Source organism: Poecile atricapillus, chromosome 1 (genome assembly GCF_030490865.1).
Source record: "Poecile atricapillus isolate bPoeAtr1 chromosome 1, bPoeAtr1.hap1, whole genome shotgun sequence".
Classification (NCBI taxonomy): Eukaryota; Metazoa; Chordata; class Aves; order Passeriformes; family Paridae; genus Poecile; species Poecile atricapillus.
Genome location: NC_081249.1, coordinates 66,710,795 through 66,729,030, shown reverse-complemented (window position 1 = coordinate 66,729,030; position 18,236 = coordinate 66,710,795). Strand labels below are relative to the sequence as shown.

The 18,236-nt window shown below is 36.0% G+C and overlaps 1 protein-coding gene across 2 annotated transcripts in view; it reads left to right on the top strand.

Annotated features, from left to right (window-relative positions):
• The window catches only part of NBEA (neurobeachin), a 461,177-nt gene that overhangs the window by 208,627 nt on the left and 234,314 nt on the right, over positions 1–18,236 (top strand). For both annotated transcript variants that reach the window (XM_058860312.1, XM_058860303.1), the window contains exons 35-36: positions 3,621–3,682; positions 17,474–17,538. In XM_058860312.1, coding sequence (XP_058716295.1) covers positions 3,621–3,682; positions 17,474–17,538 — 127 coding nt within the window. The remainder of the gene's footprint in view (positions 1–3,620; positions 3,683–17,473; positions 17,539–18,236) is intronic.

The following is an 18,236-nucleotide window of genomic DNA, read 5'->3' as shown; positions in this document are numbered from 1 at the left end:
AAAATTTTGCACACACTAAAAACTCTGTTGAACCCTGCAAAATGGTAAAGAGGAAATAAAAATACAGTTGTTAGCACATTTGGAACTTAGAAAATCAATTGGAAAATTGATATTTATTCTGATTCATACTTCAAATTCTATTTTTAATTTTATGAAGAGACCTCAAGCAGTTTATGCCTTCTGTACTGTCTGAAAAATGGGAGAACTTTTCTACCTCTCTTAATTTTTGTCTGTCAGGATATAGACTGTGCAGTGAGGGAAATATTTTTGATTCCTGTATGATGCCAAAAGAAATTAGTCAATTCACAAAGTTTTGACTCCTAGAAGAGAGAAGGGTGCAAATTTAGAAACTGAAAGAGTAATAAAATTATCTTTTCTTTTCTGGTCTATGAAAGAAAAGTTTAATAGGACAGGGATTGTGGTTGTTCCTAAACTTGCTCCTGCAGCTTTTGATGATGTGGGATCTTCATAACACAAACAGAGATTGCATTCTGTCAGTTTTTCCTAATAGGCAGAAATGGAGCTGTCCTCCATTAGGCCTGATCTGTTTTTATCATTCTCTACTATTGACTGCACAACAACTCTGACAGTAGATTTTGAAGATTAATTGTGTTTTGCGTAACAGGAAAAAAAATCGTTATTTACTTCAAATCTTAACTGCTCAATCAGGAAGAAGCAAAAATGCGAAGAAGCACAATAGAGCCCTTGGCAGCTAGGATGGAGGAAATGGGGCATATAATGGAGGGCACACACTTTCCCTTGTGGTTTGAGTCAAAGGAGTCCCTTAAGTAGGATTAGGGGGCTGATAAGTAAGAAATTTATAAAGCGAAATGGTGGCCCTGCTATGAATGTTTCACATTTCTGTATTCTGTTTTACTTCAAAGAATGTATGAGATGAATATTTAAAGGAGAACAGAAAGTATTTCTGTTTCTATTTCCTTCTTACTGACCATCAGGGGGCACAGGATACCCCATTTTCTTTCTGGGCCACTCCCAATTCTGCTTATTTGTAAGTAGAGAGCTGCACGCTTAATTTCTTCAGTAGACTGAGACAAACATCATTGACACCATGACCTTCTTTAATGAGGCCTTCCTATCTCACTCTGTATTTTCTTAAGAGAAAAGTGCTACAGTCTCTAAGATAATTATTTGTTCCTTTTGGACATGGAAACCAGCCTCTTTTAATACTGGTGGTTATGAGAGGTGTTAATGGCTGTTACCAATGGGTTGTTTCATCAGCAGGCAATTAAAGAGCTGGTTATAACTAATGGGCCTGCTGATGTGCTAACCAGATGTCAGTTCTGTATCCTTCTCTTTCTTTCTCTGAATTTCATCAAAATCAGTTTGATTCCCCTTTCCAGTGCTGGCATGCTACATCCAAGCAGTTGATTAGATGTGATATATAAAAATTATCAAGTAATGTACAGAGGAGTAGTGAAAAGACATCAGTTTGAGGTCAGAGACTACTTAGACGCATGTCATTATTGAGTTATTAAAAAGTTAAGCAGAGTGTATAAAAATTCTTCTTGTAAATAGATAATCTTGATCTAAGCAATTATGACTCCTTTAAACAGTCATGCTCTGTCATATCTGCAGCTTTGTGTTATTAGGACTAGAAAATCATTGTTATCTGAAGCTAATCATGAGTATTTGTCCTAGCTTTGTGCCATTTTAGGTGTGTTTGTTTCAGTCCACACTCCAAAATTCTTTCATTTTGTTTGAAGATGAACAGGTAGCATAAGAATCCCTGCCTTTGAAAGTTAAGAACTTCTAATTAAATTAATTAAGCCAGAAAATAATCACTATGTGTTTCTCTTCAAAGCATATATTTTATATCAAGTTTTCTTTTTGAAAAAGTGAAATGGTGAAGATACAAAGACATTACTGCTGATATGTAATCACTTTTATGTAATTTAGTTGGTTTCTTTTGCATAAGTGTGTATGGTGCTCATTCTGTACACATTTGTTCTTTTGATGTAAAATCAGAAGTAAGAATATGTACACATTTAGAAGATTGTGGCATGAGGTTTCCAAGAGCATTACTTTGCCTTAGTCATGTTTTAGTACACCTGAGATCTGATTTTGAAGGATGATAAGTGAGTGTGTGACAGAAAGGGTTTTTTTTGGGCGTTTGTTTGTTTTTTCTGGGTTTTTTTGGTTTTGTGTTTTGTGTGTTGTTTTTTTGGGGGGTTTGTTTTTTTTTTTTTTGTTTCTTTGGTTTTTTGTTTTTTTTTTTTAGTCTTACAGAATAAGGGGTGAATTCATAACAAACCAGACAACATTCTATGATGAAATATTTGATGTGTCTGTCCTACCTGCACTGGCTTGACTGTAGGGTTCGGTCTTATGTTTGGATTTTCTTTGTCAGCTTCCAAACAGTGGAGGTAGCCTGCAGGTGATAAGTATCTCATTAATCTTTCTGATCCTCTAGCACTTGAGCATGAGAATAGCTGATCAATTACAGCAATTGTCTCCCTAAATGAGCTTTGCACATCTGCCTCTTATTTCATTAACTGTCTGCCCCTATATCTGATAGAATGGAAGCCTAGTGGCTTCTTACAGCTTGTTCTGTGTTACTGTACAATAAGGATGGAGTTGTTAGCAAAATGGGCACAAAAGGCTATTTATCCACTACCCTAAATAAATATACATGCTATCGTGTAGGAGTGCTTCTGTCTTTAATCACTGTAGAAACCTTCTTAAAGCACATCAGTTTGTTTTCCAGCCACCTATTTAGTCCTTACTTGTAAGCTTATTTGTAAATTTATCAGTTTTATAAGAGCCAAAGCGTTTCCATGCCCTTAAGCATCATATCAATGTCTATTGTTTTAGATAACAGAAGCTAGCACAAGTAAAGTTAACAGTAGAAATGAAATTTCCTGCAAGTGTCCTTACAATGCATCTTTAAATACTCAGATATGGCATCTTTCTCTCAGAGAGTAAATTTACATTTCCAAAGCTGCAAGCAAGTATTTGCAATAGTGACAATATTATTATATTATTTAAATTATTATATTATTTAAATTAAGCACAAAACAATGAGTAACAGTTAGACTATATAATTCAAGGGGTTTTTTTAAGAAACATGCCCTAAAAATTATGGGGTTTGATTCTAATAAAAGTAGGATTTCACATGAATGCCTATTTCATTAATATTCAAGCTTTCAATTACAGGATAATCAATTACCAGATGAAAATTAAAATAATGTCTAAGCAGAGGCTTTATAATGTGCCTGTTATTAACTGATCACTTTATTCTTATGAATTTACATAATTAAATATTCAAAAGTGGTTAACTTTTGTTTATCATACATTAAATTGCTTTGGATTATAGTTGTTTGTTTGTTTGTTTGTTTGTTTGTTTTAATAACTAAGCTAAATGCTAAAAAGAGTTAGAAGACATTCTGTCCTGAACTGGTCTAGATTATTCCAGGTGATTCTTATGAACATTTAAATATTTGTGAAGCTGAAATTCTCAGTTAATTGTGCTTGAAACTTGTTTTAGTCTGTTTGAATTATAAAAACATATACATTTTATATATTTTATGTATTTCTGGAACCATGGAGCTATTATATCAAAATACCATCATTTTTTAAACTAATTTTTGACTTTATTGCAGGTCTTGTTTGTATGAAGTCGAGTACTTCAGTGGTTGAACTGGTTATGCTGCTTTGTTCACAGGTAAGACATTCTCTGGTTTTGATTGTATTAATTTCCTTGTGTAATCACTGCCAGTCAAAGAATTGTATCTGGCAGTTTGTGTCATTCTTCCGTTTCATTACAAAAAAAAAATACAAATTAGTTTCTTCTGGTAATATATAAATTGTAGATTTTTTATTTTTTTAGATATATATTCTATAGTTTTTTATATTCACAGGGTATACAATGTATATTTGTATTTATTTATTATGTATTTTGATATACATGACATAACACTGAATATTTTACATAGCTGGCAGTATATAAAAAGCAGAGGAACATGGATTAGGTAGTCATCAAGAACTGCAGATGCAGAACATTTCTATATAAAAATTCTGTGGTTAATTACTGTGGTTTTAACACAGCAGTAATGGGTTTCTCAAATCCAAATTAATTAATGTTTTGAAATGCTTTAAAAAATATTGAAATATTGAAAGCTAAACTAGTTTCTCATACTGTTTGGATTATTTATATCTTAATTTTTATATTATTTATTTTAATAGAAGTGTTATTGGCTAGTATTGTGTATATACCCTTTTACTTTAAACTGCCAGTAAGAAGTTATCAGGCAACATTTTAGAACTTCATTCACTTTGTAGAATGTAAGAAAGATATGATTTCCCAGCCGATCCAAATAACTTTACAAGTTTTTATACTTCTCTAAAAACTTACAACAACATTTCATTAACCAGGTTCCCCATAGAACTAGTTTAACTCAAAACAAGTTTGTGTATAAAATGCCCAGGTTAACTTACTATATAATTGTCAAAGGAAATCATTCCTTTGTAGCTTTTCTTAAGCATTCACTACTGCGCTCTGACAGCATACACCAAAAATATACTGTAAACAAAGGCGTGTCTTGGGACAATTGAAATGAAGATCTACTTTTGAGAAATTGGTTTGAAAATAATAAACATTTACAACTGGTTTTGGGGGAGAGTGTTCCAACTTACCTTGTCTGTCTGTAGGTTGCATTTCTTCAAGCTTGTGTCATAAGGAAATCATTAAATCTTGTTTTCCTTTTTTTTTTTTTTTTTCTCTTCCTTTTTTTTCTTCCTCTTTTAGAGGGGTAGCAGTTAGGGAAAAGTAAAAGAAAAATACATCCCTGTCAGGAATCCTCAGTGGGATTTCGACTTCAAACCTTCTCTAGCAGGGCACTTGAAAAATTTGTTACCTAATGGTGATGTCCTGGGCTCCAAGAAAATTCCGGAAGATCCATTAAGGCTTTTGAGCTCAATGTTCATGTCATACAACTTTTTTCTTTTATTTTTAGCAGCTCTTGAAACATTTTTTCGAGGGAAGGAATAACTTACAATCCTTTCTTCTCTAGCCTTTGGTTTTACTGCAGTTCTCAGGAATAAAGTGGAATGTAGCATTAGGGTCTAGTGTCTTTGATGGCCTCATCATCTAATCATAGGTTTAACATTACTCATTTGCTGGCTCCAGGAATTCCTGCCATTAAGGGCCCTAGAGATGAAACTTTGCCTCAAATATTGATTGAAAGGAAGAGAGAGAAATTTAAGCTCTTTCTCTGATGCTCTTTCTTTAGACATCTCAGTAGAGCTGTGTAACAAATGCAGCAAAAATCAATTTGTTATTTTTATGACTACTATACATGTTGGATTTTATTTCAAAGTGTTTTAAAAATAAGATTCACTTTATACCTGGAATAATGGGAAGGGGCTAATAATTTTGAAGCTTCAAGCATTTATTTATTTTCTTTCATGTTTGCTTGGAAGAACTCTTTCCCATCTACTTAATTACTTGGGGAAATTGCAAGCTTTTAGTTTTTATACCCCATCTGATACTTCAGGGTTGTTTCCTTGTCTTCTAAGCAAGGAGGATTTTGTCTCCAGACATCCATTTATTAGTAAGTACTTCAAGAGCTAGTGCTGTAGTGTTTGTCAGGGCAGTCATGGTAATTGTTTCTGCAGGAACTGGTCAACAGGGGTCCATAGTGGTGCAAATTGCAGTCTCCTCCCCTCACCTTCCTGACCTCTGGAATATTCTTCTGAATAGTAGCATGTCCACAGAGTATAGTAGTTTATCCTATAGGTGTAAAGGAACCAGTCTGTACTTCTATTCATCTGCAGGGAAGATTTGTTTGTTTGTTTGTTTTTGGCTTTGGGGGTATTTTTTTATATTTTTTTTGCTGATTACATTTTAAAACTATCTGTCAAAAGAAAACATGAGATAAATGCTATGAAAATACTAATACATAAAATGACTGGAAGAAAATGACAGACAGCCAAATATTATCAGCCAGCCTAAAGTTATCAGAATTTGGAATTAGGATCATAGATGTTGGCCACAGCAAATGAGGATAACTCATCTCTATATAAAGAAGAGATAGTGGTACCTGAGTTTTTCCTTATGACAAATTAAGCAATATGAACTGGAAAGACGGCATAATGTACATAGTTTGTGGGTTTTTAATAATCCCAGTGTAAACAGAGCTTTTCTTCCTAACACTGGTAAATCCTTCATATTCGAATTGAATGACATTTTACAGATTATGTGGGGAAGTTTGAAATGTGTCACTCAAAAGATAGATGACGATAGTAAAAACCTTTGAAAAGTACAATTCTGTTTGCACAGAACAGAGTAACTTTAGACATTGAAAAGGAAAGGGAAACGCAACGTTTGTTTTCCTTTCATTTGCTACAGCAAATTAGATGCTTTTATGCTTTTTATGTTGGAAATTCCATGTTAACGACTACAGATTAGCAAGGATGTCAGAATTTTTTTTCTTATCTGAGCTCCTGAATAAAATCAACATTGCCAGCGGCTCACATCCAAGGTATGGTCTAAATTTACATGAAATATCACATTACAAATGTCTGAAGGTACATGTCATGGATAATTCAGTTCATATGGGCAGCCTTTTAGGCACTGAGGGATATGCAATCAAGCCTTTTCCCCAAAGGAATTTGGAGTTTCTGTGAAAAAGACGTTTTAAGTTTTAAAGGAACTCCTGTATGGATGGTACATCTTTTGTAGGATTGGGGAAGGACAAAATGCATTAGTCTGTGTTTTCAGAAAAGAAAGAAAAAGAAATCTTTCTTGTACTGCAACTTGTATTATATTTTTTTCTAGTAACACCTATTGCACTAGATTAAAATTTAGGTTAATTTGAAAGCTTTCTTTTCTGTATTTCTTATATAAACCATAATCACACATCCAGGTACTTGAAAAAAATATTCTAGATAATTGATAATAAACATATAATGATTTCAAATACTACTAAAATAGGTGTTTTTATTTGGATTTAGTCTACTTTAACATAAAATGGATGAAGATGTGTTTGGTTTGACAAGATCTGTGGTTGATTAGCTGGTCTTTGTTCCCTCAGCCTAGGTGAGCATGTCACAGCTGTGTTGCTGTTGGAGTGGCAGATTTCTTTAATAAGCCATGCTGTTTAAGAAAATTGCATCAATTTTTTCAGTGTAGTTCCTTCTTACGTCAGATTTAGATTCCAATTACTTTTTTTCCATATTCTTTTTCTTTTTTTTTTTTTTTCCTCTCTAACCAACACTACAGTAATTTCTAATTACTTCCAGATCTTTTGTAGATTCTTCTCTTTGGGGAAACAGCTTCTGAAGAAACTGAGTCATTTTGTTACAAAGGAGTTTTATCTCATGCCACTTGTATTATTCTATATCTTATCTATTAACATGGGAAATTTATTTTCTTAAAAAGAAAATACTGTCTTATAATTAAAGACATCTTGTTACTCAAACCGTTTAAATATATAATTATTATAAGGATAAATGCCTCATTGCCTAAGTGGCAGAAGAAATTCAGTACAATACCAAGAAATGAATCCCACTCCAAGGATAGGAATAAAAACAAATGAAATAACAAAAAAATACCCCAAAGATGTGCCTGGCTGATGTAAATTCAAAGGGAATCCTCAGAGAGGAAATTTTGCGGATGTTCTGTCTCTGAGACTAGGGAAAGACCCATCAACCAGGCACTGCAGGGATTTCATTAGTCACCAGCACATCTAAATGTACATTCTTCCTCAAGGTATAGGATAGCTCTTCAGAAAGTGGGAGTTGCTCAACACAGAAACCAAGAAAAAAAATAATTAAAAACAAACCCCTAACTTTTACTGTTCCTGCAGCTGACCAGAAGAAGCCTGAAATGTGCAATACATATAGTAGAAGGACAGTGCACAATTCTTGATACTAAACATACTGTATTCAAGGCTTTCTATAAGAGTTTAAGGAGGAATTGTCCAGCTTTGCTGTGCAGAAACCTTTCACTTTTCATTATAGATTTCCCTTTTTTGTAATATTTCTTGTCTGTTTACTCTTGTTACCAACATTATATTCAGCTTCAGTTATACTTCTTGGTCTCTCTCCAGAGGTATTCCTAGAATTCTCATAGTCTATGATTTTTGCTAAATAAGTGATAGCCCTTTCAGAGTAACTGTGATAGCAGAACAGTTACAGAAGTGTTTGCTATTTGTCTTTTTGACACCACAGGAAAAGGTTGAAGATAATTTAAATAATAATGCTTGCCTTAAATCTAAGAGGAAAAAGAAAAAACAACCTGCAATTTAATCTAAGTAGGAAATTAAGTTGGATATAATTTCAGTGACGAAATTAGGGTTGGTTATGCAAATTCCTGTGAGGATATAATTTTTTAATTTCTCTTTTCCTTATCACAAAACAAGTTGGGTATTTTACCTTTGCTTGTGCTTCCCCATTTTCTCTGTTGCATTATCCACTCTCTCTGTTTCTGTACTAGTGCAAATAAGAGACAACACTGCATATAATATCACTGCAAAAGTCTGAATTAAAATTTGATTTTATAGAGGGGAATGATGAATAGATACACACATGCAAACATACAGAAACTCATTGTTTCAATAATCCTTTTTTTACAGCATATCTTTAAAACATTTATCTTAACAAAGTTCTGTGTCTGCTACACTAATTCCATCCTTCAGCTTCTTCCCTGCTAACCCCACTTTTGTACCAGTGCTGATATTTACAAGACTAACTCACAAACACATGTGAAAACTGCTCAGACATTTGTCCCCTGGTTTAGTGGGTTAAGCTAAGAGCATTGTTCACAAGCCACTGGAGCTACTCAGAGAAAAAGATTCAGGATTGAAAAATTGGGAGCACAGAGGAGAAAAGAGAAAACACAACTCATGTTTTCACAGCAAGCTGTAAATTCAGATCTCTGCATCTAGTGCAATCATACTCTTAGACTACAGTTTTAGTGGTCAGTTTAGGCTTCTCTCTGGCCACAGTCACACTTGCAGATGTATCTTCTTCATGCCTAGCTCCATATTGCTGCTGATCCTTTTCCTCAGTATATGTAATGGTGGAAACTGTCACATCAAACCAAACATTTACTCTGAGTAAAAAAAGTGATTTTTAATTGATTATGCTTCTAAGGTAGCCATGAAACCAATAGCCTATAACAGGTGGCAGATTGATGGCTGGGGGTCTTGGAAAGACAGACTGCCTCTGTGACAGTCAAGATACAAAAGAAAGGAATTTTGGCATTTGATGGGAGAAGTTAGAGCAAGAGCAAGAAATTAAAATGAACAGAAAAACCCCCATGGATTTTCATGTGCTGGATAAGGCACTAGAAATGTGTATGAAATTGTCAGCAATGCCACTCCAGAATGAGGCTTTGTATCTTCACATTTTACTGCAGGCTCAAATTTAATCTCAGTAACCAAAATCTTTGTAGATGAAGCGAGTACTTTCTATTACATTCTCATCCTATTTGGACTACATAAAGGTCCATCAAGAGGGAAGCAATATTCCTACTGTGTCCTTACACAGTATCAAATATGGTACAGCTTAAACTTAATTCTAATGTCAGTTTTGGTTCTTCTTAATCCACCACATGACCTATACACAAACAGGTTGTTATACACACTTAGTGTAATTTCTAAGAAGAACTCTAGTTCTTCTACAAGCTACAGGAGAAGCCAAAAGATTTTCCCTTTATATTGGTTTGGTTTTTTTTTTTCTCTAAAATTAATTGCTTTGCTGGGGAGAGAGTTTTTTATGCTTTTTTTTTAGATTTTTCTTTTTTCCTCCTGATAATTTCTCATTTGCTTTAAGGAATTCTGGTAAATGATTTGGAAAACCATTTTCCAAAAGATGATAGTTTTTCATTTCCTTTTTTTTTTTTTTTTTTTTTAAACACTAAAAGGGTATGCTAGAGTTTTCTTGTATTGTCCATGTGTGGAATGTCTTCCAGCCCAATCTGTCTTCATCTCTTGGTCATCTGCTTCTGATAATCTAACTTGCAAATGGAAACCATTAGTATATTCTTTCCTACTTGTTGAGCGATTTTACTTTCTTCATCATTCTGTGAGGTGTCCTTACGTATCCCCATACATTCAGAAAACTATTTCTGTGTTTTGCTTTTAGTAATTTTTTAGTAATAAACAGGATGTTTTCTTTTTTTATCTTGCACCAGAGTTATCAAGGAACTTCTGGTCCTTTCTCTTGCCTGTCCTTGTCAGAGTACTTTTGTCAAAAAATATTAAAGAATATGCACCAGTGAGATGCTGATCTGAACAACTTCTGGATTCATGGCAAAACAGGCAGAATCTGAAAACTGTAAGAATCAGCTTCTCTGTATTTAATGTGCCAAGGTGTCTTCCCCTGACTTCTCTATAAAGCTGCCTACACAATTGAGAAGGATGTTAGATCAAGAGGAAATACCTAGAGAGAGTGAGTTGGTATTTCTTAAAGGGCTGAGAAAGGATACAAAGCTCATTACTGGAACCCACCATTAATAATAAATATACCATAGTTTTCAGGGGGTTCACTATAATGGAGACAATATGAGGAGTACTTTTCTGTACTTTCCAAAGATTGATTGATTCATTCATTCATTCATTTATTTTGGGAAGACTTCAAATTAGTTATCTATCTCTAACATCAAAGAGTGATTGTGTAAAAAGTAGAATGGTGTTTAGGATTAATTGCCATACATAGCATACATGTTGTTAATAGTAGTTTTAGCATCTCTTAATTGAAAACATATTTTTCCAGTCAGGAAGTAAGCTCTAGAAGTTGTGGAGATATGTGTGTCTTGTAGCACATATCTTTGGTCTGTATTAGAAGATATGCAGAATTTCTTCAAGATGATGAAGGTTAATTTTCTAAATAAATTTGGCCATTTCCCTTGTGTTGTTTGAATAATATAAATGTTTTTGCAATTGTAGTTGTTTTTTTTTCCTTTTTTCTTCCAAGACACCAATGAAATGTTCCTCTGGGAATGTTTGACTTAATTTTCAAGATAAATTGGGCAATTATCACTGGTGGTCAGAAGGGCAATGGGTCTGTGTGTTTCCAAGAAAGAGGAAAAATTCACATATTACTTCAAGTCAAGAAAATAGAGGAAAAATGAGGCTGTAGTCTTGTGAAACTGCAATCTAAAACCTTCTATTACCTTTGTTTTATTAAATTCATATTCACCTAAATAGTGTTATGAAAGTTTCACATTCTTTTCCTTTCTGGGATTTGGCCAGAGGCCAGGAGTATTCCACTACTTGCAGATTTCCTTCCAGGAGGATGTCGTCAGTCATTCTGCAACTTGCTTATTGTGGGAAATAGCTGCTTTTAAAATGGACAACCAATCACAAAAGCCTAAAATTGATCCCAAATTTATTGAAATAGTAGACCAAAAGTACATTTTATTTATTCTCTATCAGCAGTGTATATGTGAGTGTGAGAGAAGTGTACAGGCAATGTTACTGTAATTCTTAGATGTGATTCTCATTCCAAACAATAATGCAAGGTTTTCAGACTCCAATATCTTTACGTAAATTCTTCTAGGACTGGTAGGAACTATTCTATGATCTTAAAAACAGTAGAATCACCTCAAAATTGTGTGAGATTGTGTCTTGAAATCGGTTTTCCTGTTTTTACCTGCTTTTACCTGCTTTTAATGGACATGGTTTTCTGCCATAAAAAAAAACACATGGAACATTTCATACATCGTGTAACATTTCTTTTGAATATTTCCTCCTAAACAAAGTAAAGCAAGTTATTGGTGATTTTTGGATAAGAATTTGTTGGTGATTTTAGGAGGTAACTCCACCACATGGAGTTCAAACCCAAGCTAAATTACATGTGTGCTCTGAATTGCAAACATATTTTTATAGTTTCCATTTCCTTCTCCAGATGAAAGCTAGCACCTGTTCAGCTCCATACAAGATTTTCCACCAAATATATTCAAGGGTCTAGAAAGAAGAAAGTTGGTATCATAGAATTTCATCTGTCTCAATAAGTTTTAATTACAATGCAGTGATCAAAGAATTGAGGTGTTGACTGAGTTATCAACATCTTAGACAAGAAAATTCACTAGATGTTCAGTATGACAAAAAAAATTAACCTCAGATCACTTTTAGACATGGAGAAGAGAGAAGTCCAATGGAGATACAATTGATTGACACAGTACCACCTGTAGTTCAAGGAGAATTGTAGGATGATTACTACACCACATAGGTCTCCATTCAGTAACTGCACTTCTTTGAGAAACTTGAAATTTATGACACAAATTTAAACTTCCTTGCAGAAGGTGGAAAGGGTGAGAGAATTCTCAGAATTGCCATTCCTTTTTTTAATAACTATACTACATTATCACAAGATTTTTTTAGGACATGTTCTAGACATCATGAATAAAAATTTAAAAATTGTTAGCAAAAGAAATACAATATGAACTAAAATAAGTTCTCAATATGCCAAGTCTAGTTGTTCCTTTTTCACCCCTCCACTACATTTTTCCAGTGGAAATTTTCCATTTGCAATTTAAGATGCCTGGACTCCCTTCCTTCCTTCCTTCCTTCCTTCCTTCCTTCCTTCCTTCCTTCCTTCCTTCCTTCCTTCCTTCCTTCCTTCCTTCCTTCCTTCCTTCCTTCCTTCCTTCCTTCCTTCCTTCCTTCCTTCCTTCCTTCCTTCCTTCCTTCCTTCCTTCCTTCCTTCCTTCCTTCCTTCCTTCCTTCCTTCCTTCCTTCCTTCCTTCCTTCCTTCCTTCCTTCCTTCCTTCCTTCCGCCCTTCCGCCACTTCCGCCACTTCCGCCACTTCCGCCACTTCCGCCACTTCCGCCACTTCCGCCACTTCCGCCACTTCCGCCACTTCCGCCACTTCCGCCACTTCCGCCACTTCCTTCCTTCCGCCACTTCCTTCCTTCCGCCACTTCCTTCCTTCCGCCACTTCCTTCCTTCCGCCACTTCCTTCCGCCACTTCCTTCCGCCACTTCCTTCCGCCACTTCCTTCCGCCACTTCCTTCCGCCACTTCCTTCCGCCACTTCCTTCCTTCCGCCACTTCCGCCACTTCCTTCCGCCACTTCCTTCCGCCACTTCCTTCCGCCACTTCCTTCCGCCACTTCCTTCCGCCACTTCCTTCCGCCACTTCCTTCCGCCACTTCCTTCCTTCCTTCCGCCACTTCCTTCCGCCACTTCCTTCCGCCACTTCCTTCCGCCACTTCCTTCCGCCACTTCCTTCCGCCACTTCCTTCCTTCCTTCCTTCCTTCCTTCCTTCCTTCCTTCCTTCCTTCCTTCCTTCCTTCCTTCCTTCCTTCCTTCCTTCCTTCCTTCCTTCCTTCCTTCCTTCCTTCCTTCCTTCCTTCCTTCCGCCACTTCCGCCACTTCCGCCACTTCCGCCACTTCCTTCCGCCACTTCCTTCCGCCACTTCCTTCCTTCCTTCCTTCCTTCCGCCCCTTCCTTCCTTCCTTCCTTCCTTCCTTCCTTCCTTCCTTCCTTCCTTCCTTCCTTCCTTCCTTCCTTCCTTCCTTCCTTCCTTCCTTCCTTCCTTCCTTCCTTCCTTCCTTCCTTCCTTCCTTCCTTCCTTCCTTCCTTCCTTCCTTCCTTCCTTCCTTCCTTCCTTCCTTCCTTCCTCCCTCCCTCCCTCCCTCCCTCCCTCCCTCCCTCCCTCCCTCCCTCCCTCCCTCCCTCCCTCCCTCCCTCCCTTCCTTCCCCCCCTCCCTTCCTTCCTTCCTCCCCTCCCTTCCTTCCTTCCTTCCTTCCTTCCTTCCTTCCTTCCTTCCTTCCTTCCTTCCTTCCTTCCTTCCTTCCTTCCTTCCTTCCTTCCTTCCTTCCTTCCTTCCTTCCTTCCTTCCTTCCTTCCTTCCTTCCTTCCTTCCTTCCTTCCTTCCTTCCTTCCTTCCTCCCTTCCTCCCTTCCTCCCTTCCTCCCTTCCTCCCTTCCTCCCTTCCTCCCTCCCTCCCTCCCTCCCTCCCTCCCTCCCTCCCTCCCTCCCTCCCTCCCTCCCTCCCTCCCTTCCTTCCCCCCCCCTTCCTTCCCTCCCTTCCTCCCCTCCCTTCCTTCCTTCCTCCCCTCCCTTCCTTCCTTCCTCCCCTCCCTCCCTTCCTTCCTTCCTTCCTCCCTCCCTCCCTTCCTTCCCTCCCTCCCTTCCTTCCCTCCTTCCCTCCCTCCCTCTGGAGACTGGAGAATTTTAAAGAAATATGACTTGGAAAATACACTCAAAAGTAAAAATTTTACTGATATCAGAGAGTAAATGAATGTACATCACAACTGTACAATGATGTGAGTAAATGAATGTTTTATAAGAAAACCAACGGAATTTCAAGTAATATCACTGTGTTATTCATCTCCTGTCCTCTACATGAAGAGTTTCAGAACAGGTTTTAGTCTGAATCTTCTTTTAAGGAGATGGTACTGATGCATTCTTTATGCAGTGACACTTTTCAAGCAATGACAGAATAGATTAGGAGGAGAAGTTAAATGTGTACAGGAAGGTTGCAATCTCCATTATCCTAATAATTTAGTACATTTTTAATGACTGCAATTAATATAATTTTAAATAATGTAAATTATTTACAACAAAGCCATACTGGAAGTAATTGGACTGAATGTCTGAAGTCATAATGTTTAGTGATTATGTGTGAAGACGATTTTTAAATTTATTTATCAATGAAGTTTAAAACTAAATTTTAGTTATATTTATAGTACAAAGAAGAGATGTTATAATTCTTGAACACTGTCATTGTTAGACAGCCTCTGAGTCTCCTACACCCCACCTTGTTCTGAGTCATCCCCACTGCCCTACCAAACAAGAGGCCCAAGGAAAGAAAGATCCATGCATTCTTGTATAGAAATACTTGTCTTGTACATGATTTAGTTGAAGGCTTCTGTTACTTCAGCATGTAATTGCCAGCTGCATTTTTGAGGCATGGAAAAGGCTTCAAGCTCTTGCTCTAAGTCTCAGAAGATTTGTGATATGAGCTACAACAAAACTACATGAGATATAGTCTAGTCATTCAAGCACTTAGCTGATAATAACCCAATGACTATGCTGTGATTCCACTTGGCTACAGCATGAATCTTCCAACTATTGTCCCTGCATTCATTTCATTTAGTGTTTTTCAGCTTCTTGCATTTTGGGATTGAGAAAAATTCCTTTACAATCCAAGAAAATATAAACAAAATTGCTCCACATCTTAATCCAGTTCTTAAAGTACATGTGATGACATGAAGGGCCATTGCAAAGGCAACTGTAATGCTGGCATTGAAAAATGTTCTTTTCAGTCTATCATTTGCATCTTTTAAAAACAAAATAGAAAAAAGAAAACCAGGTGCCTCTTCACATATATAGGACATCTCTGGATCATGAATCTGTTTCGTTAATTATGCCTAAAAGTGGCAGGACATTGTGGCAGTAATAATTATTCCCTTGTTTGTGGATTAATGGAAGGTTGAGATTCTTTAATCAATCTTGTAGTAGGTATTTCGTATTGAAACAATGCATGAACCATGAATTCTAGTTTATTTCTGGTTCTGTATCATGTTTCTCACTAGTTTTGGGTAGATGGGCAAGTTTCAAACATTTTCATTGTGAATAATTACTTTGGATAAATAGTGAGTTTTTCCACCTATGGAGATATAAGAAGAGATTTGTTTGCTTTAATATAGGTATCTTCTTAGTGGTTTTTTAGGCAATTTTAAATATCACACGTAAAATACAGTTAGCTATTTTTGGATGTCCTGCAGAATCTGAGACATTTGCACTGAGGAGGGAGATCTGACAAAATACTTGCAAGCCCAGTACTCTTGGGCTTTTGCAGACACAGGTAGACCCTCTGGTTTTTTTTCAAAATTTAATTACCATGCTTTCTTTGACTTGTCTTAGGAAGCCTTTATTCCTTTCTCCTCTCTCTTTTCAACTTCTTTCCTGATTTGTAGTCATACCAGTTCTGCTTTCCTGACTGCAAAGTCACAGCAGCTGTGGTGCAGAAAAGCATCTCAAAAGAAAATGCTAATAGTGGTTTTTATAGTGTACATTAAAAGCCTCTGATAAAAAATAAAAAAATGCTACACTTTGAACAGTATCTCTAGCCCAGAGATTTGTTTCTTAAGATGTCTCAAGGTGCCTGTTTTAGGTAATTGAATTCTTTCATTCTGTTTCTCAGAGTGATTTTCTACTCTACAGAGATAATTTAACTGCTTCCAAAAGTGATATTATTAGCTTCAGTTACTGGATTTGAAAAATAACAAAATCAGCAGCACTGAAAAAAGGACCTGTTACAATGGTTTTCCAGCTCATAAGCTGGAGGCTTGAGTGCTGATACTCTGTCTTCCCTAACCAGGAGTTACCTGCTCAGCCTTGGGTCAAGAGTATGTTCATTTTAGTAGCTTGCCTTTTATAAAACCAATCATGAGTATTAGATTTTTATTGTTGGGTTTTTTTTAAGATGCATGACTTGGTCAAATTTGTGAATTTTCATATAATCAGTAAGAAGCACTTTGCTGATTAATGACTAGATTTCACAGCTATTCTTTGAGAAAATTTCCTTATCTATGCATAACCATCTTTTTTCACCCATATTAGGAAACAAGAATTGTGAATTTCTGCCTGATTTTTTACTGTTGGAAAAAATTTAATGTAGATTGAATAGTTCTGTAACTGTAACACTCTACCCATTGACAACATGAAGTCTTAGTCTAGGAAATCTCTCTGTGAACTGTAATCCAGCTAATATACTTTGTTTTGTTTTTCATTATGATTCAGAGGAAATGCTTATTGCTTTTAAAGAAAAAAAATTAAGGAATTATTGCAAAAGAAAATAATCTCTTCTTAGAGAGAGAGTTCAACCCTTTTCCATCTCAAGTATCAGAATTCTTGATGTGATAGAGGCAGTGGGTTGTATGACAAAAATATTTGTGATGCATTGTGTAGCTTCTCTTTAACTTAGTGGTATATAAAGTAAAATCCTGTTAAATTTAATATCAGTTAGGTGGTTTAAATTGGTTTGAAGTTTCATCTTGGGAATCCATGGTAGCAGTAAAACAATTAAAAAATTAGGTTGTGATTATAGGCTGGTTTTGTTTTCACTTATAATTGCAAAGAAGCAAAAATTGAACACTGAGAGGATGGATTTTACCCAGATTATTGCCTATCCTTTATAATAAAATGTGCAAGGTGATGCAACATGAAGAAGGTACTTTGTTGCACTAATCATTGGGCAACTGCATGAACTGGAGAAACAATATGTGTTTTCATATTCTGTAGACAAGGAAACTAAAGCTTGCTTAAGGGTGAAACAGAAGACATGACCACCTAACATTTATTTGAAAATCTGAATGAACTACAGTTTTTAAATTATCAGATCATTCTTTTGGGGGAGGTGGGGGGGGGGGGGGGGTGGTGCATTTAAAAAGTTCTGCCTAAATTCAATTTCCTTAGGAAGTCACCAGGGTCAGCTTCAAAAAAATGTGGTTTAAAATCCTTGGGTTTTGATTATGTTATGTTTTACCTTCTTAGGAATGGCAAAATTCTATTCAGAAGAATGCAGGACTTGCATTTATTGAGCTCATCAATGAAGGAAGGTAACGAATTTCAAAGCTTTTGAACAAGTAGTCATTTTGCATTTATTCCATTGGGTGATAATACTTCCTCACCATCTGCTCCAAAAAGATTGTGAAAAGGCTGTGTTAATTAAGATATTTATTGTATAGATACTTTATGTAGTAAATATTTAATTTGTAAGTGTGTAAATTCTGAAAATTTTGTTTATTGACAGAAGGAAATAGAATTTCCTTGAACTGTATATAAGTTTAGGGTTATTTTAGAATTGAACCACCATTCTCCAGAGCAGCAAGGTTGTTTTACCCAGAGAGTCCAGGGAGCCCAATCTGTAAAACCATCTGCTGCTCCATCTGTTTTAGGAGCAGAGAATTCATTTACAGACGTACTTCTCTACACTATCATTTCATGATTATTTTATCTAGAATTTTCAGTCCAATTTGAGTCCTGTAAACCACACATGACATTATGTTTATATAAGTTTCCTTGATTTTATAATTTTTTATGAATCTTTTTACCAGTCCTCAAGTAATTTTAATTCTATGTGTTCTACTCTGTGCATTGTTTCTCAGTACTTCCCAACAGCAAGCTGGGAAGCAAAGGGAGACCTTTTGGCCTTTCTGGTAGAAGAGTACCTAAGACAAGATAAACCACTTATGGAGTGTTTCTAATTTGTATTGGCCAATACACTAAATCCACTTGAATCTACACATTTTGTTAT